Source organism: Enoplosus armatus, chromosome 14, assembly GCF_043641665.1.
Source record: "Enoplosus armatus isolate fEnoArm2 chromosome 14, fEnoArm2.hap1, whole genome shotgun sequence".
In the NCBI taxonomy this organism is placed as follows: Eukaryota; Metazoa; Chordata; class Actinopteri; order Centrarchiformes; family Enoplosidae; genus Enoplosus; species Enoplosus armatus.
Window position 1 is genome coordinate 20,721,443 of NC_092193.1, and position 23,147 is coordinate 20,744,589.

At 42.3% G+C, this 23,147-nt stretch overlaps 1 protein-coding gene across 1 annotated transcript in view; it reads left to right on the plus strand.

Annotated features, from left to right (window-relative positions):
* The window catches only part of pappa2 (pappalysin 2), a 62,128-nt gene that overhangs the window by 32,152 nt on the left and 6,829 nt on the right, over positions 1-23,147 (plus strand). Inside the window, exons 14-25 of the mRNA XM_070918936.1 lie at positions 1,872-2,068; positions 3,527-3,640; positions 5,632-5,767; positions 5,929-6,103; positions 6,971-7,036; positions 7,120-7,216; positions 7,491-7,668; positions 9,867-10,080; positions 11,785-11,953; positions 13,221-13,353; positions 14,720-14,841; positions 18,683-18,754. Of these exons, the coding sequence (XP_070775037.1) occupies positions 1,872-2,068; positions 3,527-3,640; positions 5,632-5,767; positions 5,929-6,103; positions 6,971-7,036; positions 7,120-7,216; positions 7,491-7,668; positions 9,867-10,080; positions 11,785-11,953; positions 13,221-13,353; positions 14,720-14,841; positions 18,683-18,754 (1,673 nt within the window). The remainder of the gene's footprint in view (positions 1-1,871; positions 2,069-3,526; positions 3,641-5,631; positions 5,768-5,928; positions 6,104-6,970; positions 7,037-7,119; positions 7,217-7,490; positions 7,669-9,866; positions 10,081-11,784; positions 11,954-13,220; positions 13,354-14,719; positions 14,842-18,682; positions 18,755-23,147) is intronic.

Below are 23,147 nucleotides of genomic sequence, written 5' to 3' on the forward strand. Positions count from 1 at the left end.
TCTTGCTCTTGCTTCGTTCTGTTGCGTTTAGACAATTTGCCATAGTTCTGCAGTAACCACACCAACTGCTATTATAGTTTATGGCTTTCCAATCGTGTTTTTATCGATTCCACAGATTTTTAATTAAATTTTTCTTTAACTGCCTGATTAAATAAAGGTTAAATTGCACAATGTGATTACAGCACGCAGACCTTGAATAAAGAACAGATGGTCTTAATAGTTAAGTCAAAGATTGTCAAGTAGTCCCTTTTTGTGAGGCTTGATAAATACACAGACTTGGAATTGAAAAGACTTAATCATTTTCACAGGTGTTGTCAAAGCAGGGGTGGGGTGTTTGGTGAGTTCACTTAGTGTACTTTTGCCAAATGAACTCGGGATGACAATATGCCATTGATTTGTATCGGCCTAATTTGCCTTTTATCAGAAACATGTTTCCGTCGGCTAATTGAAGCCAATCGAGCGGCACCGACCCAGCTGACACAGCTCTGCCTGTCGAACTTCTGCAGCTGTCCAGATGTTAATGCGGCCAAACTTCCGAAGCGTTTGATGTTTCCCGTCCCTTTTATCAATAGCTGCGGCATTACAAGCTGTTGTTCAGCTCATGCTTCCCCCTGTTTTTGTGTCACGCTGGTGCAGCACATTATGTCAATGCCCTTACGCTATTGCCCGCATATCATCTTTTTCTCCAGCTGTAATACAAATAACATTAATTACATACTCAGAAATACAACTTTTATCAGATTTTAGTGAGGTTTTTTTTTTTTTTTTTACTAAATAGTATTTTTTGACCTTTTACCAAAAATCTTAGAGCATCATTTTAGCTTTTTTCCATGGAACATCACCGAAGAGTCAGACTGAGAACCTTCCTGCTAGACAGCTCACTCGAAATGAAACAAAATCAAGCCGAAAAAAAGTACATGAAAACTTGATTGTGAAAGTTCTTTCACGGCCTAATATTAGTATAGAATAGTAGTTTGACAAAAAACAAAACCAAAACCAATCAGAAACTTAACTCCACTGACAAGCTTTCTGGGGAACTTTCAACCACACCTCTGCATATTGCCGAGCTGTCTCCATGACAAATGAGCAAACTCCATAAAAACTTGAAATACCTTAAGGTGTGCTTAACATATCTTTGTAATTCATCATGAAGAAACTGGTCCACTAATTGACCGAGACTGAGGCGGCGCTACAGTCAACTGTCCAGCAATAACAAAATGCCATAGAGAATTAAGTGTATAATGCCGCATTAGACTGTTACTCTGGTGCTACTTTCAACCCCCACGGACAAGTACTTCATGTTGGCTTAATGTGACTGCATTTTTGAGAGCTGATAAAAGTTGAGTTGATACAAAACAAAGCTTGTTAGCAGAAACAATAACATCGAAAGCAATATCTTCCCGTCTGTATTTTTGTTTTCTACTCGGCTTGGATCGACTTTCGACAGTTCTGTCTAACACATAACGCTGCTGTTGTTGTTGCTCGGTGACTTATAGATACCCACGGCCCGTGGAGGTGCTTTTGGGATTAAACTGACTGGGCCAAGTCGCAGATTAGGTTCTCTTTCTGCCTATTAGCATTATAAAATTATTGTGATCTTCAATAATTGATTGAAGTCAAAGTTCATTTCTTACCATAATTTACAGTCTGTTGACAGCACGGAGAGTCAGATATGGTTGAGTTGACGTGGCTAACATTAAAAGTGGCCAACGAAAACACAAAATAGATTTGCTCAGATTTGGTTCACTGACAAATAGATTTGGATGGGAGTCTAACAGCGGGGGATGAGTGTATACCCTGCCAGATTAAGAAACCAGGCTTTATATTCTTTCATAAATCCTCCTCTCTCACTCTCCTCTCCGTCCCCCAAGGTGAACCGAGTCAGTGTTATGTTTTCGACGGCGACGGTGTGTGTGAGGAGTTTGAGCGGGGCTCCAGTGTTCAGGACTGCGGTTACTTCACACCTTTGGGCTACACAGACCAGTGGGCATCCACCGCGACTGCTTCTCACCAGGACCCCAGCCACTGTCCCGCCCGTGCTGCCACTGGGGAGCCATCGCTTACCAAGGTATGGAGTATGAACCACAGGGCACATAAAAGACTTCCAGATGACAATAAACTCCCCGTGGTGGGCATTGTGGAAATCCTCAACTCTGGGGTGTAACAGTGTTAGCAGCTGGCTTCAACGATGAAATCATCTCTGTGCTATTTTTATCTGGGTAGCAGCTACTTGGTAGTAATTCCGGCCAATGATTTAGGCCCCTGCCTGCGCCCAACAGCAAACTCTTGACCAACCAGCTGAATCCTCATAGAAGCGAATATCCAGAACTTGGAGGAGATGGACCATTTGAAAGTTCTCTCTTACTCTTATTGCACTTGACAGCAAGGTACTTCCCATCATTACTGGTGCACTTGTGTGTGTGTGTGTGTGTGTGTGTGCATTCTACTACTGCACATTTCATGGCTATTCAAGTAAAGCATTCATTTCAGTCATTTGCTGCTAATAAAACTGTATAAAGTAAAAAAAAAAAAAACTTCTAATGGAGTGCAGAGACAGTCACTTCCATTAAAATCAACACAACCCATGTCAATCATTTTGTCCTCGCTCACTGACTGGAGTTTTGCTCAGCAGCATTGTTTTCAGTGCTGCCACTGAAACCCCCCCCCCCCCCCAAAAAAAAACGGGTTAGTAGGGTAACAGGGTAACTCTTCAGGTCACAGTGACACAGCTGAGCAGCGGCTGGTGAAGAGAAAGGGCTTTGCACATAACTTTGGAGGACCTTTTGGCAGAACTTTCTGTGACAGCACAGCACAACTTTGAATACGGCATAGCTTCCCTTCTTTCTTTTTACAACTTAAGTACAAAATGCATCAATCATTTTCCAGCTCTGACGTCTCCAATAAACTGTCTGCAAACACATGAGGCCTCTCAGGGCCATCAGTGCGCATAGTGTCACAGTTTTAGGAATGTGCTCGCATTAACCTTGCTCCTCTACACACTAGGTCACATACAGATGAAGCGTGATCACAAAACAAAAAAAAAAAAAAAAAAAGATGCAGAGTTAAGAAAGTTCTGCTCAGCTGGGCAAAGGCCATCATTTAAGCCATCGCGGGAGGAGGATTGCTGGTGTCAGACACACTGGTTCGAGCGTCTTAGAGCTGGCAAACCTCCTGGGATTTTTCACGCTACAGTGTCTGTATGAGGAAAGGTGCAATAAACAAAACAAATCAAAGTGTCAGTGAATAAGGTCAGCGCGACCTGTCAAATGCTTCCCTGCCAGAGAGGTTGGGCTCTTCTCAAGGCACAAAATAGGAATAGGAACAGAGTTCATGAAATCAGCACAAAATCTCTAAACCACAAATGACATCATGTGCCAATGTAACCAATGGGATAAACCAGGTTACTTTTTGGATAGTAAAACGAGATCAGTTCATATTACGGTTGACATTATGGATTAAAAACAAGATTGCTCATAATTATTTATCGTGTAATTAGCGTTGTGCCTTTCCCCTGTCCTGTGTGAAGCTCTGCAGGTACCAGCACCTGGAGGTGAGCGAGAAGCTGCCCACCGATGCCTGGTTCCCTTGCACAGCCCAGTCCGACGCAAATAATGACCTGGAACATTCATTTTGGCTGAAGGTAACGTAACGTGTGTGTGTGTGTGTGTGTGTGTGTGTATGCATGTACTGTATCTGTTTTCCCCTCCACTGAATGACTGTGGGTGGCTACTCTGTCTTCAACAGCTTCCAGCACTTTCCAGTTGCTTTTGAAATGGGCTTGAAGGGCCTCTCACACAAACTGCTGGCCCAAAACTCCCCACACGCACACACACACTCCTAACATCCCAACAGCTGCATGATTCATATAACGCACTGGTTACTATAATTACTCATTTTCAAGGTCAGCTGCAAATTATGGGTACTAATGATCTGTAGATCTGTAAATAATGACTAGCACTCTACTTATTCTTTATTTACATTTGGGTTATCTTTTACCCAGTGTGTGCTAACCATCAAGATCCTTCGATAAGGATCCGTTTATTAACGGTGGGGACCAAGTGTTATATAATTAACTCATCATTCATAATTAAATACTTAAAAGGTTCACAAGTTATTAAAATACTGGCATCTGAAGGAATAATAATAATTTTGTCATCGTAAATGCATCTCTTAGTCATCGTGAACACATCGTTTATAATTATAACCTACTATGGGTCCAGAAAATAGAGCAGCAGAAATGTTAATTACGCGCCATGTTTTTAATCATTACATATCGTTGACTAATTGTTTCTTTGTGATGAAAAAAGTAACGTTTGCAACTGATTGGCATTTGCGTTTGTTGTTGAGAATTACAATAGCTGCTGCTGCTGCATGCCCAGTTGCCTTGCTCATCCTCCACATCCCCTCGCCAGCAGTGATTCACATAGACGTCCTGGTTCGTGCAGCGCACTGTATCTAGACCTGGCTTTCCATTCCAGACCTGCGTCTGCTTCTCATATTTAGTCATTTTGCATTATTTAAATCTTTTCCCGCGGCCGCAGTTCCCACAATCAACTCCGCGGGTCCAGACTAGGTGTAGGCTTGCCGTTGATTCGACTGATAACTTCACAAGCTTGTCCGTCATGCTCTGTCTGGATTATAGGGTCCTTTAAAGCCATGAGCCTGCCTCTTTCCTTCCCTGCACATACTCATTCATTTTTTTTTCTCTCTCTCTCTCTCTCTCTCTCTCTCTCTCATCATTTCCACTTCTTTGTTGAATGACTCATCTTTCCATCCCCTGCTTCTTTTATGGATGCTCTCTTTATCAGGCACATCCCTGCAACCTCTCTGGAAGGCCGCCTTCTCCCTAAAGACTCTTTCACCGTCTGAAAAGCCTTCGTGATAGCACCCATATCTGCCTGCTCTCCCTGAAACACCTCGTTTTCCTTCAAGTGTTCGCTCTGTCTCTGAAAGGCCTCCCTCGACTTAAATGTCTAGCCTCGCTCCATCTGAAAAGCGCGCCTCAGCCATCCTGTCATATCTGTCTCAGCCAGCTCTCTGAAAGGCGTCCGTCTCATTCAGCAGTTCTGCGTCTTCATTTGGAAGCCCTTTTTGATTTCCTGAAAGGCCTTTAAAACCTCTTTAAAGTCACACACTACCCAACATCTATCTTTTGAGTACGAAACACTCGCGGTCTGCAGGCTTGACAGGTGGCTGTGAAAATGAGAGGTTTGGTCACAGAGAACAGAGGCCAGGTTCTACTTGGAATCACGGCGGTTACACTGGATTTCACTCATAACATAATTGCACTGGTAGCGTGGAGCATTGGTTAGGACATTTTAAAGCACCCACAGGAGCCAGTGGCCACCCTGACTGACTTCTTGTTGCTGCTAACTCCTGGTTACCAGTCCTGCAGACTGACATGTGCTATCAGCTGTCACCTGCCACAAGGAGCTGCTTCACACTATCCTCCCAGTTCCCCCCCCCACCCCAGGTGACTGACCAACCAGAGGGAGTTGGGCCAGGAATGTAACCCATGTTGACTCTACCATAGCGCCCTCTATTTACTGCGAGCTGAAGGTGTAATGCATCTTTTCAAAGCGTCAGATCTGTCTTTTTTTTTTCTTTGTTTCTTTGAAATGATCGATCCAGCTGGGATTTGTCCATCCTGGAGTGGCAGCCTCCGTGATGGTGTACCTGGCTTCAGATGGGTCGTGGTTTGGGGAGCAGTGTCGGAGGACGGCCACCATCCTCCTCTCTGATACTACTGGCAAGAACCACTCACTAGGTACTTTTTACTTGTATTGCTTTGTATGTATTTGATTGTTTTTAAGGCAAAGTAAGGTGATGCTATATGATAAGGGCAGTCAGAACGGACAACAAAGTATAAACAAACACATGGCATGGTTAGAGGATAAAGGACCACTTGAAACCCTTCCATCTACCCAGGCACACATGACCTCTCGTGCCATCGGAACCCGTTGGTGGTGAATGTGACCCATGACCTCTCTCAGCCGTTCTTCATCACGGCCTCGGTGATTCTCCTCTTCTCCTCCCCCTCTGTGGCAGTGGGAGGCGTGGCCCTGAGAACCTCCTGCCACTTCAGCACCTTCGCCCTGACCGGGTGCGCATCAGAGGGTGGGCTCTCCCACAACTACCTACTTAACACACACACACACACACTCACACACACACACACATAACATGTCAGTAACTGTTTCCTGTGGTGCTTGAAAAATATGTACACATCTCTCTCATAATATCTAAAACAGACAGTGAATGTTTCCCTTTAAGGAAAGATTTGAATCTGAGAAACGTATTAAAGGAATATGTCAAGTGTTTGGGAATTTGACACAAGTACTCGTTTACTTTAGCGTTGCACTGTAACATTGCCGGACTAGTTTAAAAAAAAAAAAAGGATGAAAATCGATGCAGCAGAACCAGAGATGTCGTCTTTTTTTGTTCCACACGTTGTTCTTCCTTGTCAAAACCTGGTGCCTACATTACCCACAGTGCAACCTGGCCGTTCAGCGAGCGATTTGGATGCGCTATGCTAATAGCAGCTAATGTAGCCGCGTGCCCGACGCAGATTCTCTTCATGTTCAAACTTGTAGTCAACCGACGCTGACTCGGGTGACATCACTTGAGGCAAATTATCAGATTTCGGAAAAAAAAAAAAAAAAAAAGGCTTAATACAACTTCTTTTTCTCTTAAATACCGCCTTCACTTTCGTATGAGAGGAGCATGATCTCAACTGGAAAGGGATCATTTGCAGTTTCTTTAAAAGTAAGCATGTATCAAAGATAAATGGCATGCTATTTTGTGCTGAACTGTTACCATAACAGGTCAATTCCCAAAATGACGGCCTCCCAAACACTTGGAGTATTCCTTTAATCTGAGTGAATTTGCTTAACGGGATATAGCGGTCAGTTTAGACCTCCTAGTCGCTGCCTCTCATCCCTCTCCTTTCCTCCCTCCGTCCCTGCAATAGCTGTTTGCGGCAGCCGTGTCAGATGCACAGCTGCAGTCCTCCCCAGTTAGAGCACGCCTCTGTCAGGTAGGCCCTTTGGAATGACCGACCAATCGGAGAGCTGAAACGGCAAACAAAAGAACCGTCTATATATCAGTGTGTCTCTGTAGGTGTACAGGAGGAGGGGAGGCCTCGCACTGCTCCGTTCAGTGTCACCGTGGTTTCAGTATCACTGTCCTCAACGGCAGGGGAACCCCACCCCACCAGGTACACTGAATGCTCTATTATGTGCCGCACTGTTGAAATAACATCATGCAATGTCCTTTCAGTGTTACGTTACCCTCCAGTTCTCCATTGATACAAAAGTATATCATGCAAGAGAGTTGTTAGACATTTTACATCCATTGCGTGTTGAGATTGAACACACATGTGAGAGGGGTTTTTTTCTGTATCATCAGATCCTGGCAAAAGGTCAGTCCTTTCTGAAGCATCTCCTACACTGTCTCTTCCTCTCTCACTCCTTTTTTCGGTCTTCTTCCAGAGGGAAACACAGCTGGAGTGTTTCCATGGTTCGTGGGATCGTGTGGTTAGCTGTCAGCCTGTGGACTGCGGCCTGCCTGATCAGTCTCATGTCTACCACGCCATATTCAGTTGCCCCTGGGGAACCACCTTCGGCAAACAATGCTCCTTCACCTGTGGATCACCAGCTATACTACAAGGTAAGTCGTGGATTTGTCTATAATGTCCTGTTCTAGTCCAGTCTGTTCTATTCTAGTTTAATAAACATCCATGGCTCATGAGCAAACAGCTGACTGTAGAATACAGGGTCACACTTCATAGCCCCACTGTCAGGCTCACCATGCAAACCAACAATTACCTATCTTTTCAAAATGTTCCAAAAAACAACCCTTATTACCTCAAGATCATGATATTATTATTGATATATACATATATATATACTTTAGAGTTTCTCACAATTATTCGCATTGCTGAATGACAGAGGTCAACAGCTACCTTACCAGCCACCTTCTGACATTTAAAGCTCAGCGTAGTGAAGAGACAAACCACAGCAAGATGCTTTCACTAGCTTACAGTCCATAAAACTTTTTTTTTTTTTTTTTTTACAGGACGCATCCTGTTATAGTTACAGACAGTGTTTATTTAAAACAAATTAGTTTGAAAAACAGCGAAGACAAGGGGAACTAATCGACAGTGTTGCAATAAAATCACAGTGGAAATGCCATTTGCAAAATCACAACCATGTTTTCTCTTAATGAGGCTTGCTCCTCATAGTGCTTCTCTTTGCGGCTTCATGGCCCTTAAAGTTAGTTAGTGGGGATTACAGTTATTGGAACTCAGGGTGACCACTGATAGAAACATCTACATGGCATATTCCTGCTCCCCTTACACACACACACACACACACACACACAGCACAATTTCCCTCCACTCAGATGTCCACAATGTCTTTAAAAACACAACTTGCACCACCAGATCAAATATTGCCCGTGGCACCCCGTAATTATTACCACCACGCACGCACGCATTCACAGTTACACAGAAAAGTAAGAGAGCTTCACCCCCTTTTCAGTAAGCAGCAAGTTACGCAACGCAGTAGATGCTTCTTGAAATGATTAGGTGGAACAAGCATGATGTCCACACACTTGTGTTTGCGGTCGAAAAATCCACAGCGAACGCTCAAATGTCGCGGTAGAGTCAGCAGTAAGACCCATGTATTCATGATGTAAATACAGATTGCGCCGAAATAATTCTATTTGTGGCTTTTGGTTTTCGTGAAAAATATGTTTGAAGGCCATCACGCCTCACTGAGCAGTGAAAGCACACTGTGCGGTTCACAAGAATATGCTCAGTGCACACCAGTACAGCTGTAATGGATTTTGATTATCACACAGACCAGCACAATGTTTAAATAGCTTATAAAAAAAAAAAAAAAAAATGCCATGTTAAAGATTCATTACATTTTACAGACCCAATAAAAATTGTGAAAGGTTCAGGGTGTTATGATTCTCCACACATACCAACACTCATGCTTCATGTGGAGCCATACAGGCATAGAAAATATTAGCTTTGGGCAACGCTGAAGCCATAGTCTACTTCTCCTCACGACTATACCAAGACAGAGCCATGAAACGAAACCAGAATGTTATGGTGGGATGGAAATGAATCCATGATGTTGACCTACTTGTGCTTCTCCAACGTACTTCTTTGTGTTTTAGACCATATAACCCCTCTAAACGTAAGTCTTAAAGCAAGTATGTACCTTTTGAAAGAAGAAATCGCTCAGTCTTCCCTCTTTCAAATGAAAAGTTGAATTCATAAGCAATTAAATATGCCGTTTGCTCATTTCAATACACTCTGCTAAAACAGCAGACTTTGGGACTGTGCTACGGTTACACTACATTTGAGCATGTCGCAGATAAACATTTCTGTGGTTTTATAATTAGAATTAAAAACACCAAGAGGCATGCTGGTTGTTGTTGTCTTGTGGTCCCGTTGCACTCGCTCTCAGCTCAGGTCTTTGAGCAGTTTCCTGAAGAGAATCTGGTGAATTGAAGGGGAATTCGATGTGCCATTGACCTGTAATTACCACGTGTGGACAGAGTGGTCACTGTTCTGCAAATGTCACATAGTGTCCAATACAGTCCGCAGGTTCATGCGTGCAAGTCAAATCTGTCCAGAAGGGAAAACCCTGAATAACTGTGACTTGAAGTTACTTTTTCTCATTTCTATTGATCATGCCACCATACCAAAAATTGACATGTATGATACAACACAAAACACATTCAGTATATCAGTACAAGTTCATGCAGGTTTAGAATAATAGAGATGATGTTAGTGACACTTTCTTTCCTCTGTCCTCCTCTCCACCCCCCACCCACCCCCCACCCCTCCTCAGGCGACAGTGACAGGCTGGTGTGTTTGGAGGACGGTCTGTGGTCTTTCCCAGAGGCCTACTGCAAGATCGAGTGTCCAGAGGTCCCGAACATAACTGATGCCAAGCTGTTAACAGCAGACTGTCTGGCCTCAGGGCACGATGTTGGCTCTGTCTGCCGTTACAAGTGCAACCCAGGCTTCTATGTCAGAGGGAGCCTCAAAAAGAAGACACCGAGGTAAGTGTTTCGGGACAGGTGGGGGCCGTGGTCAGAGAGTAGCGCTACGGCTGCCAGGGTTTGGAGGGGCATTTCTGCTAGCATCACTCACATGAAAGATGCATGTATTAATAACAGTATACGGCACCGTACAGTCTCCTCTTTAGTTTCTTTCCAGTGGGCTCTGTGTTCTGATTCTGACACCATCAATTATTAATCAGATTAATCGTTTCAGGCGCATTATATCTTTTTACATACAAGGACATAAAAAACTGCAAGAACAACAGACTCTAATCACGTCTCGTGGGTCGCGGAATGCCTTTAAATACGAGTAAGTCTGCGTAGACAGCAGACCAAAGTGAATGCAGTGTTTTATCCCGCATGCCTCCCTGCGTAATGGAGGAAATTCCTTCTTTTCCTTTATTTTACAAGATTCCCATTACGCACGGCTTAATAAAATTAGGATCTTTGATTTCGATATTTTATGCAGCAGTGTAACAATGCATCACATGAACACCCGAACCCCAAGGGCAACATTCTAAATATCGATGGGAAGAGTTTAAAGAGGCATTTCTCGGCCCATCATCATGTGTAAAAAGATGTTTCGGAACAAGTTCACATTAGGGTCCAATAAAATATGTACCGCTGCTAACTGGGCCTCGATATTACTTTGCCAATTGTATTCATTGGGTAACTGCTCATTACTGAACACAGTTCACATGTTGTTAATGAGGGTTTTCTAACAGGAGGAGACACAGTCTCTCTCTGGGGTACGTTTACATCCTGCGTTACATGGAGTCGGCTGTCTCCCTCCACACATTTCAGTCTGCATTAGCAGCAATCAAGTTGTTGAGTTCATGTACCACATATAGTCATGCCATATTTTCCTTGCTGTATTGTCTTGAATTGTAAAATGCAGTGTATCAAATATCTAACAAGCTGACTTTCACTATCATATAAGGCCAGTAAAAAATATGGTTCTGTATTACAGTAACTTTCCATCCAAAGCGGCGAAAAAAACGATTTCACGTAAAGATCCGTTTGCAGCTGGGTATCTTTATGAGTTACACTTTCTCAAACATATGTGTAAACATTTTAATAACCCCTGATGCTTTATTAGTCCAACATGTGAAAGTGAACAGCAGCAGCTATTAAAGAGCTTTAAACAGGCTTTTTTTTACTCTTACCTTTGACACATGTACCCACATAAATTTATATTGTAACACATACTGTTGCGTTTACACACTACGTGCACCACACCGGAGATCTTTTTTACTGTAGAATGGGCAGTCCTCTGCACTCAGTATGGTTTTTGTTATTGAAACCGTAAAATGGGACAATAGAGAAGGGGAGCACAGTGCACGTGGCTCTAGAGGGAGTTTGTTATAATAAACCTCACTGCACGTTTTTTCATAGATACATGTCCGCTTTGGTACTCTGTATTACTGAACGAACACGATAGGGATTCAGCCACCATGAAAAATGTTATTTATTTGTTTTAAATGATCATATCTGTTACATCCTCTGGTACAGCAATATGCTTAGAATAAAAAACAAACAAACCAAGAACTTAGCATGACCGCCAGATAGGTCATAGGACCTATAGAAAGGAAACCAGTGTCACAGTACTGGCCACATAACACCAGTTGTTTTGCCCATTATTGCTTGCAACTAAAAACTTTGAATGTACTTAGAGATCCGTTCATTTGCTCCTGTGGTCTCTAGGAAGTACTTCAAGTTGGAGTGCCTGGAGGGGGGGCAGTGGGAGGAAACTAGCTGTGAGCCGATATCCTGCCCAGCCCTACCTGATGTATTCCAGGGCATGTATACCTGCACCAATGGCCTGTACTATGACACCCTCTGCACCCTGCAGTGCCCACATGCAACAGAAAATGTAAGATTTCAATAGCCGTCCATTTGTTCCCCCTCGCAAAGAAGAAAATGGCACATAAAATAGTAAACGACGTATGTATGTGTGATTTTACAACTTTTACTGTTAAAAAAAAAAAGACTTTAAAACCACAGACGGTCCAAATCTTTGTCAAAACTTGCCATTTTCAGCATCGTAGGCTGCTAGCTCGGAGGTTGTTGATGTTGCTGTTTCGTTTAGCGACGGGGACTTTGAAAACAGTCACGCACAGATAACGGAAGAAGAATGGAGAATGGCGACTGAAATAGTCGCACAATGGCAGACTTATGCCAGCAGCCTACATCATTATCAATGATGATGCCATTTTCGTGTCAGTTTTAGATGAGTTGGACAGGGTGAGGCACTTGAGACACTCCGTACTAGATGCTGTTAGTCTTGGTCATGATGTAGGACAAAAAAAAAAAAAAAAGACACAAAAGTCTAAAAGGAGGTAAAGGTCGCAGCACTGTGGAAATGTATCTTTAACTAATAACCTTCACATCTCAAGATCGATGTTCATGCAATATAGACGCTATCGCAACAAATGCATTATACAATTTTGTTTGACATGATAAACCACAGCCATTCCCCTCTGAACAACAAAACTGTGTGCACAGTAGCTGTGGTTTTTAGCCTCAGTCACGCATCACTGACACCTTGTCATGAACATGTTGCTGCGCTGCTGCTGCTGCTGTTGTTTTTTTGCTCCAGACTTCAAGGGGGGGGGGGTAATCCAGCTGTACCCATGCTGGATAAACGAAGCGTGAGGAAACTTCTACAATGGCTGCCGTTGTAAAATGTATTAAAAAAATGCGCGCTTCCACCAAGTTTCCCCAAGTGTGTAGGACAACGATATGGTCGAACTAGTTCTGCAATACAATAGTTTTTATAAAGTCTCCAGAGTGCGACGTCTTTGAAGTCCGGGCGCCATCTCCTTATTAAAGCCACATTTAGTATGCGTGTGAAAACAATTATGAAACAAAAGCATTTAAAGTGTTTTTTTCGTATGGAGGATGTCATTTAAATTCAGGAAGTAAGTCATTCATTTATTCATTTCACAACTGACTCCTCTGTGAATGCCTGTCTGTGCAGGGAGCGTCGTGTTTGTCCACGTAACTGCTCAACAATGTAAAACAATAATGGACTCTCAAATCACGGTGGGAGCTCAACTGAATGAATTGTTTCCCAAAGTGTTTCTCTTGAGTCGTCTGAAGTGCAGGCAGCGGATTTCAGCGTGTGCGTTTGTCTCCAGAGTGAGATCCGCTGCACGAAGGATGGCGGGTGGACGACAGCGTTCACCATGTGCTCCAGCCTCAAGGGATCGTGCTCTCCTCCTACTGATCTCAACTCCGTAGAGTACAGCTGTGACCAGGGGATGGATGTCGGTGAGTGCAAGAGATGAAAGTGTAATCCGTCAAATAAACAGTCCTGATTATATTCTCCTCCTTTCTGTCAAACAAAATGAAGCCATGCAGAGCGGCCTGCCTGGCTGCTTTTGGCTTGTCTGGTTACGCACTACTCGACTGAACAGACAAGGCAAATCATGACGGTGGAGCGTCCTTTTGTCAACACTTGTGCTTTTTCTCCTCTTCTTTTTTTTTGGCATTCTTTGATTTAGATGTGAGATCCAAGTGATAGATAGATAGTAGATTAAGAAAACAACAACACAAAATGTCTGAAAATAATGATTGTCATAATAGACTGGGAGACAGTAAGTACTGAATCAAACGCTCAAACCAGCTCTGACAAAGTCTCATCTTTAAAATCGGGCTTGATTTATTTGCCTCCTGAAAGGTTAAAGTGTCAAATAGCCATGACTTATTTACCCAGCCGCGACAGCATGAACAACAGAGAAAATGAAGAGCATACATTAAGTGTGAATAAATTAGGGCACAGATACCACGCAGTGATGGTGGTCAACAAGCAGTCGGTGGCCAATTACACCACAGCGCTGTTTCCCCTGTGACACATATCCCACGACTGTCGTGTGTGTTTTGATGCCGATCTGGATCCAGATACAAAATAAAAAAAGTTTGTCTATTGTTAAAATGCCAAATTTGGAGGATTATGCAGCTTTTTGCGGAGATGCACATGCTCTGAGTGCTTTGTCCTGTATGGATACGGAGAGAAGCCTTTTAAGGCGTCTTCCTCTACTGACTGCACTCCGCTAACTTATTATACCACTAAATTACGTTTTGAAGCATTTTCTACATTTGAGTGCCCAGTGTTAAATTAAATCACTACAGTGCATGCTTAAGCACACGCTTGTTGAATATTATATGCTATAGTGACTTGGCAGCATCGAACTGAAAAGTAAATCATGACATTACACGCTGGCAAGCAGACAAAACATTTGTTATGGAGAGTTTGTCAAGCTATAGTTGAATTGTACTGACATATTATGGTAGATATTTGTTATTAAATGCCAGGAGGAGACTCCTGAGAACCTGAACCAACAGATGGACTTGCAGCACACACACACACACACACACACACACACACACACACACACACACACACACACAGTACAAGCTCTCCTACAGTGATGGTTGCCAAGAGTGCGGCCCACAGATGACAGATGACGGCGTGGTCTGAAGTTATGTGGTCTGTTTCTTCCTCAAATGTTTGAACATAAATAAATTCAACAGATGCTAATGAGACTTGGAGGTAAGTGTTATTTGATTTGTGTGTGTGTGTGTGTGTGTGTGTGTGTGTGTGTGTTTTTTTTTTTTCTCTCCCTTTTCCTTGCAGGTGCTGTTTGCTACTCAACATGCATTGTGGCCCCGGACATGGATCTGCGTGACCCTGTGGTCCTGCCCAATGGCACTACAGCTGACTCTTTAAAGCACTGGATGCTAGCCACCAAAGTCCAGGTGAGACACCTGAGGAGTTACTTCAGTTTGTTATTGGCTGGACCTGGGTGATGAAGTTACGCCATTGGTCTAAACTCATCTTCATTCCACATAACTGAAAAAAAAAAAAAGAAAAAGCAGCCAGCCAAGGGGAATGTTTTCTATTACAGTTTCACAAGTCAGGCTGGACAGGAGACACAAACTGTAGCAACAAATGCTCCCTTCCTCTACACTCTAGCTTTTCTGCTGACTTGTTGTTTTGGCCTTTTACAACAGCAGCGTAAATGCTGTCAGTCTGTAAAACGTATGAAACCCCGCCCCACCCTGCTTTAAAGGTTCACACTGATGTTTTATGCACTTTACATCGCTGTTGACCATACCATAGGTTTTTAGATTGATCTACCGCCTCCCAGACGACCACTGTTTCTCTGAGCATCTTAACATCTTACAATCTCCAGTTTGTAACGCAGGCTTTCTGTTCAAAAGTTGCTGTGACCGAGCCCAACCTGACATTACTCCTGTGACGTCACTTGAGTCATTTTTCTCACACTTGATGAGCATTATATAACCGGATGAGCAACCCTCCCTATGACTAACAAATGGACTTTCACATGTAAAATGAGTGGAGAGCCTCCTTAAATTTCAACCTGCAGAACCTTGGATGACTGTTCCTTTAAAATATTTCCATCCCATCATGTTCTAAATGCTGTTTCAGATGATTTTCCAAGCACGTAAGTTTTTGAAGAAGCTTCAGATCTTTGTAATTTTGGCTCTCTGGCATGACCATAGTGCTGATATTGGATATCTTGAAATTCGCAATAACTTTTATTGGCAGCTTAAGTGCAGTTTAACTGAGTCAGTTCTGAAAAATCCATATATGTCAATAACAAGTGTTCACAAACTATTAAATATTAAATATATAAATATCGTAACACGCTTCAGTCAATGCTCATTTGATCCAGTTCAATAAATACAGAGCTTCGGGGAGGGGTGCTGTACAGATCGTCTTGCAGCACTGGTTGCACCTGTTGCTAAGCTCTTTCATGTTGCATGATGAGGCATGATGTGGTGAAAAATGAGATCTCTTGATTGGTTTAAATAACTGCAACTGAGCAAGGGATTGTGGTTTCGCTACCATTTGGAAACTCTTGGCGGGTTTTATAGAACAGTTGTTGTTTTGCTCGCTTGCTGCCATGCGACCAGTCCAGGGCGCCGCGAAAGCCGATCCGCTGACAAACAGCGCTGGGGTTTTTTACACAAAAACACCCGTAAGAATGAATAATGCATCCAAACATCTGGTGATCTGAACAGCATGGAGCACACGGAGCTACTGCTCCAGACTGACTCACCTTTCCTGATAATAGCACAAAGCTAAGTTCATTGCAGTTTTAAGACAACGACAACCAATTTGTGGGATAATCGGCGTACAAAAAAACACAGAGGATTAAGCTGCAATACATATTTGCAACCGAGTTCACGTCTCCTCACTTTGTTGGTGACCTGTTATTTCTCTGATTGCTTATGTCTTTATGATCCTTAGTGCCACCTTAAATCCCTGTCTGGTCTTATCTTGGTTGTGGAACATTTCAAGCTTCGTTTTGAAATGAGCAGAACGTGTTGTGTCTATGGAAAGGACTACAGGAGGACGACACAAAGGGTTTGTGCTAGTTTAGAGCTAGTGGTTGTGTGATAGGACAGATGAAGAAAGGTGATGACTTTTCACTTTCAATTTGGCTTAAATTGAGATGAACTGCATGCAACAAAGGCATCCCTGTAGATTGAAGCCCCCTTAATACCTCTTTTTACAATGTAAATGAATTATTATCATGTTACAATTTCTGTCTTCAACAAATGTATGGTAAAATCAAGGTCAAGTTCTTTATTATTATACGCACAACAGTTACAGTGAAGCAGTTACTGGCAATGAAATTTGTAATTTTAAGGAGGTTTAAGTCGTATTTTCCAATCTCATGAGAGAAAAATCACTTTTCAAAATTAAACATATTTTGCAGTGAGTGTAGTAGACAAAACATATAAATTGCAGAATCTATTTTTCAATAGAAATAATCTCAAATGGCTTCAAAAGTCTCTCTTGGTAACTGAGGATACCTAAAAATGAATCCCTCTGACAAATTGCAGCTGATATTTTTGGTGCATCAAAATATGTGCAAATGTTTTTCATATCAGATGTTTGACTGAACCGTTGGCAAGACAGTATCTTTTAACATTTTCTAGGAAAACATATTAAATTCCCGGCTGCACCAGCTAATCACATGCTATCACACAACAAAATCCGCCTCTTGTGTACGCGAATGTGCGTTCGTTATCGTTGTGTTTTAGCGTTACTGGAAATCCCAGGCAGATAGCGAGAGTAAAGGTTCCAGTTGACGTCAAGCCTTTTAGGAAATACACATATCTCTCACACAGCGCTGTTGTTTTGCTTTAAAGGTGGGTCATGTTACCCAATATCATATCTCAGGAATCGCTTCTACGTTAACGCTGTCGCAAACACTGCTCCGGTTTCACCTTACTTTTGGGTGGCCAGTCGGCCAGCCAGCCAGTTAATCCACCCTTGCCAAGGTCAAATAGTTGGATGGAGGTCTGGTTACTTACGCCATATCTCTGACACCGCCTTGTGATTTCAAGGCATTGTGTTATCTCAAATACTTTCAAAATCAGGTCTCCCTCGCTGGGCCAGGCTGCACGGGAAATCACAGGGGAGGATCCACTTTCTCTGTCCATATTTGTTAGTCTATCAGCTATCTGCTAACCACCTTGTAAAAATCCCGGGGTCAAATAAATGACAGAAGACCACAGCCTCACCCAAATTTCACCACAGAATTTTGAGTTTTGCATCCACTTAAGTTGTATAAAACAATTATTATTCTTCCATCACAAGGTTTTCATGCATAACAAACACTGCAAAAAGGCAGCAAAAGCTTGAAATTGTTGTAATGCACAGCATATGTCCATGAAAACAATAGGATATCTGCACGGTCTGCAATCAGAATGAGTGCAAGATGTAGTCTTGCTCATTTTTATGTAACAGTTCATGGTAAGGGAGGCCAAGGTACCATAACTGCGTTTAGTCTACGCTCGTGCTTGTTTTGTCATTAAATACTGAACTACAAGCACACACAGGGCACAGTGTATATTGTGTATACATGCTGTATACAAGTTGAATGTCATGTTGACTCCTCTCTCCTCTTGTGTCAGTGTGCTAAAAGTATGATGATTTTCACGAACGCTGCTGTGGATATTCAGGGTTCCTGAGAATTTGTGCTTTTGGTGATCTCGCTGACCTTTTTTTTTTTTTTTTTTAATAATAGTGTTTACAGTGTTTATTTTCAAAATGATGGGCAGAATCCCATGATTTAGAAAATTTACCCCGCACATTCATTCTCCCCAGAGGATGAACACTAATCATTTATAACACTCCCATTGGCTTTTTCCTCCACGCCACCATCAGGCCAAAATGTCAACTTTTTATATAATATTCTATAATAATCCAATTGAGGTATTGCCTTGAAATTTGTTCGGCATATTTGTGCTCCCAGAGATAGCCTCCTTAGATTTGAGCTACTCCACCTTGTGGAGTAGGATTTGGTAATCTTCATTTGGAAACTCACTGGTCCGCGAGGAGGTTGGCATTATCCTCCATGTACAGTGTGGCTGCTTAATGAATGCTCAACTTTAAATCAATGGTTCACAACTTTTACTACTTTGGAAGCCTCAAGCATGCAAAAAAGTCCCACGAAAATGCTTTTGTTACGGAGTGTAATGTTGTTTTTTATGGCAAACACAGTAGTTATCCATTTCCTGCGACTGCGTTGCTCAACCGTTTATGTGCTTTGTTTTCCAGAGCATAGTCTGCACAGGGATGATGAAGTGGTACCCTGACCCTCAACACATCCATTGCATCCAGTCATGTGAGGTAAGAGCCCAAACAGCTAAGCGGTCCCGCATCAAATACAGGAGTATGTGCAAATACTTTTCATCCAGATATCAGTCTCACCCAGGTCTTTGAAACTGTTAAACGAGTGAATGTCTTTTTTAGTCATGACTGATGCAGTATCTGGCCAAGGACGAGAACATTATTTATTGCTGCTGAGAATGCCTGAGTTCAATTTATTTCCCTTCTGTATGTTTTTATTGTGGCGAGAAGTGGCTGCATGGACCTTTTGTACCATAGATTTGGTGGTTTCCATGATACACAGTTGTCCTTTGGTGTCCATTCAAGCTGAAAGCACATAAGTATCACTTAGCGTAACCGAGCACCAAGGCACTTTGTGAACATAGTGTTTGACACTTCTTGCTTAACCAACTGGTGTCTCCGTTTTCACAAACATTAGGTGAAAGTGTAATTCCGTTCTTACATAACACGTCTACTATGTGCTTGTGTGTGCTTTCAAAGCCTCAAGGTCACGAGGATCTCAGTTTGGCTTTCATCCCGTTATTATCAAAGATATTTTATTAACATCAAGATAGGGAATACTTAAAACAATTACACCATTTCTGGGCATAACCGCATTAAGGTTACTCACCTTTCCAATAATATTAAACACGAAGCAAAACATGCTGTATCCCTGTTGTCATCACTATTCAAGATACCAGAGCCGGTGTGCAATGTGCTTCACATATCATGATGACAAATCTCAGAAATTGATATCCTCACACTTCAAACTTTACAAGAATTCTTTTAAAACCTGTCCAAAGAACCTTTTTTTTTTCCCAGGGATCCTGGCATTGCCAAAGGTTGTTACGCCTGCCAAGCCTAATGGATTATCTGATAAAGGAAAATAAATTAATCACTGGATTATGTTAGATTTAGATTAATTATTTAGGCTGACACAAGGGTTCTAAATGTTTCTGCCTAGTGTGTGCTGGAACTCTTACTGTTTGACAAAGGGAGCCGGATAAAGTTTCCTGTTTGGTGATAAGGTAACAAAAGGTAACAAAGTCAAACTTCTGGTGAATTTACATGTATTTGCAAGGAAAATACATTAGATGTTTACTGGAAACAACAGCTGGATACTTTTAGTGGTCACTGAGATTGCTCAATTGTCATTGGCATTATCTAAGTATGCAACTGGTCATGTGACACCAGGAGTAAGTGAGCCATCTCCACGACAACTGAGCAAGATTCAACCACTGACAAAGGCCATGAGGTTATGCTGAAAGCCCCACAAGGGAAAGCTTGTAAGTGGACCTTGAATTATGATTATTTTGTCAAACTACTTTTTCCAAGGTCGAGAATGAACTCTCACACTGACAAATTCTTTGTTGGAGGCGACCCCAGACCTTTCAATCCGGTGCCACAATCTGACCAAAACTTCCGCACTTCAGCACATTCAAGCTCTCAGGGGTATGAATTCCTCAGACTTTGATAACCTCACGGTCTTCCCTCTAGCGCCTTCGAGATAAACTCCCCATTACTCTGATCACCACTACTGATAGGGATGGCAAAATGGTCAGTATTTTGTTTGTTCCATCCAACACCTTCATATAGTGAGGTATAAAGAACATTGCAGCCTGTAGAGGCTGCTGTAGCACGGCGTTAGACTTTTGGGCTTGTTCAATTTCATCATATTTTGTGTGCTGTAGTTTTGTATCATAAATGAAAGTTAGTTTAATCTGCAATTTAACATCCATCCCTGCTCAGTAATATTTTACCAGTGACAGTAAATCATCTAAAATCATAAACCCAGATAGTTTTTATTTGGCATTCATCTGTTGGGTTCAGAAAAGGTTGGAACTACCGATGGAACACATAAACTGTTGATGTCTCACGGTATTAAAATATTCTTCCTACCTGCCAGCACTACATTTTCCCCTTCCACCTTCCCGTGAATGTTGCTAGGCAAAACAGTTGCTTATAACCCACTCCTCCATGACAACACTGTAAATTATACCAGACCACATGTGCTGCATGTGTTCTATGCCAGATCTCATCCAGATGCCATTGCTCCCTCTCTCTCTCTTACCCTGACCCTCTTTCCATTCTTTCTTAAAACTTGGTTGACAATTAATGTCAAAGTCAGCTCAGGCATCTTATCAGCCCAGCAGGCCCTGTACAACTGCCAGCCGGAGCCTGTTCAGTCAACAGTTTGATCCACTTCTTTAGCTGCAGAAAGAGTTACATCGGTGACAAAATACCTGCTGTGCCATTACAGAAGTGTCTTCACACTTTCTTAGAATGTTCTCAGCGTGAATAAAAGGTTTGCTGGACCAATATGGTCAAAGAATGTGATAAGAGTGTGTAACAGCCAGCCTATTAAGCGCATTGACTCATGCATCACTTAATATGAGGCATTTAGGCTAGGATAGAATACATCTATTTAAACCGTTTGGTTGGTGGATGCTGTGTTAATCCCCTTGATCACATTGTGAAGCACTGTATAGTAGCTTTCCAGTCTGAAACAAGTTAGTTTCTCTTTGAGGATTAGGGATAGTTGTGTTTATATCACAATATTTCCGCATGAGGCCGGATATACACAAACAGAACATTTCAGATTCTGAGCTCTGCCTTAGGTGGGAGATCAGGGTTGAAATGAATTAAAGACAAAGTGGACCAAAAGTGAACTCAATCTATCAACACCTGTTAATTACAGTCGCAAAACCTTAAGACTATAGCAAAATATATATATTTTTTTTCTCTTGCTCTATTTCCTCTCATTTATTCCGAAACACATGCTGTAGTTGTTTAATGGAAGTCAAACACAAGCAAAGCAAATTAAACAAACAAGTCTCCACAGACTAAAGGCAGCCAGAAGAGTAGAGGTCGTTCGCTCAGACAACAGACAGCCCTAATTGTTGGACAAGGAATGATTTTTTTTTGGTAAATATACAATAAAGTGGAATTAAAGTAGTCCAAGAGGAGAGAGGTTTTCTTAACCTTTCCAAATACAAAGCTTGTTATCCAAGAAAGAGTCAAGGATTCTTGGAAATGTGTGATAGCGAGCATATATAGCATCTTCAGATTTTGCCCCTTACCAATGGAAATGACTGAATTGATTTTACTCAGCTGCAGCTTGTCTCGTTAACAATGTTTCATGGAATGACGTTTCCTCACTATACTTCATATACTTTATACGCATTTTACTTTAAAATAAAAGTATTTTAAATATACTTTAAAATACTTTAAAAACCTTTGGGTAAATTCTTTCCCAGCTTGCCATTCATCCATTCCCAGTAACTTATCTGGGTCCAATTTGCGGTGGCAACAGACTAAACAGAGTAGGCAAAATGTGAGTTACCCCAGCCGCATGTTCCAGTGGTTCCAGCGGAATCCCGCTATGTTTACAAGCTTTTCAGCGAGTGTTATCTCTCCAGCATGTTGGGGCTCTTCCCTGGGGTCTGCCTTGCGTCTTCCAGTTGGACTCGCCTGAAATATATTCACAGGGAGTCACTCAGGAGGTAACTACTGGAACAATCTACCAACTCTAGTCTGAGCGTCTCTTCAAATCCAAGGTGAATGGGGCTCCCTGGCAGCTGTTTTAAGGACTGGTGAAAGTCCAGAACCATCAACCCATGTATGTTCTTGCTCCTGCGGGACATGATCCCCTCCCTGCAAGAGCTTTTTGAGAATGTGTTTGCTGGTATCGAGGACCCTGACTGCTGCAGGACTCAGACCCACCCACTGGTGCGGTGGTTTTTGCGTGAAGTCATGAGTCTGATGTTGACTTTTCTTACAGGTTAGAATGACCTGAATCACCTTTACTTCAAAAAAAGATCCAGGGCTGGTTCCTAACTGAGTGAACTGTCTTATCTCCTTTAACACAGGGTACACTGGACCATCCTTGACCTCATGATTTTTTCCATATTTTTTTTTTTTTTACTATTTGACCACAGCTAGCATCTTGCTTCTTAGACCAAGGAGTTAGCGGCTGTTAGTCTGTAACCTCAGTGTCATGAGTTCACAATAAAAGCCTTTCAGTGGTTAACAGGTGCAAAAGGTAGAACGCACCTAACCCCACACCTAGCTGCGTAAGCTGCGCACACATCACTGGGAGAATGATGCAGCCCCTTTGGCCCTTTGCAGGGAAACATGCATTAGAAGTGGTTCTGAAAAGGGTTTTACAGGTGACCTGGTGACATATCATGTTTTAATATGGAAGTACAAACACAAGTTGGCAGTCAGCACTGAACATCAGTCATGTGTTTATGTGCCCTTAAGTCATCTTTTTATTGACAGATGTTGGCAGCAACATGATTTCTAAAATGTGTAAACAGAAACCTGGTTTCCTCTTAAAAGGTTAAGGGATTAAGAGGAAGCACAGGCTGACTGCTTGACTCTGTATATGGTGAACCAGATTTCTAAAGGCTTT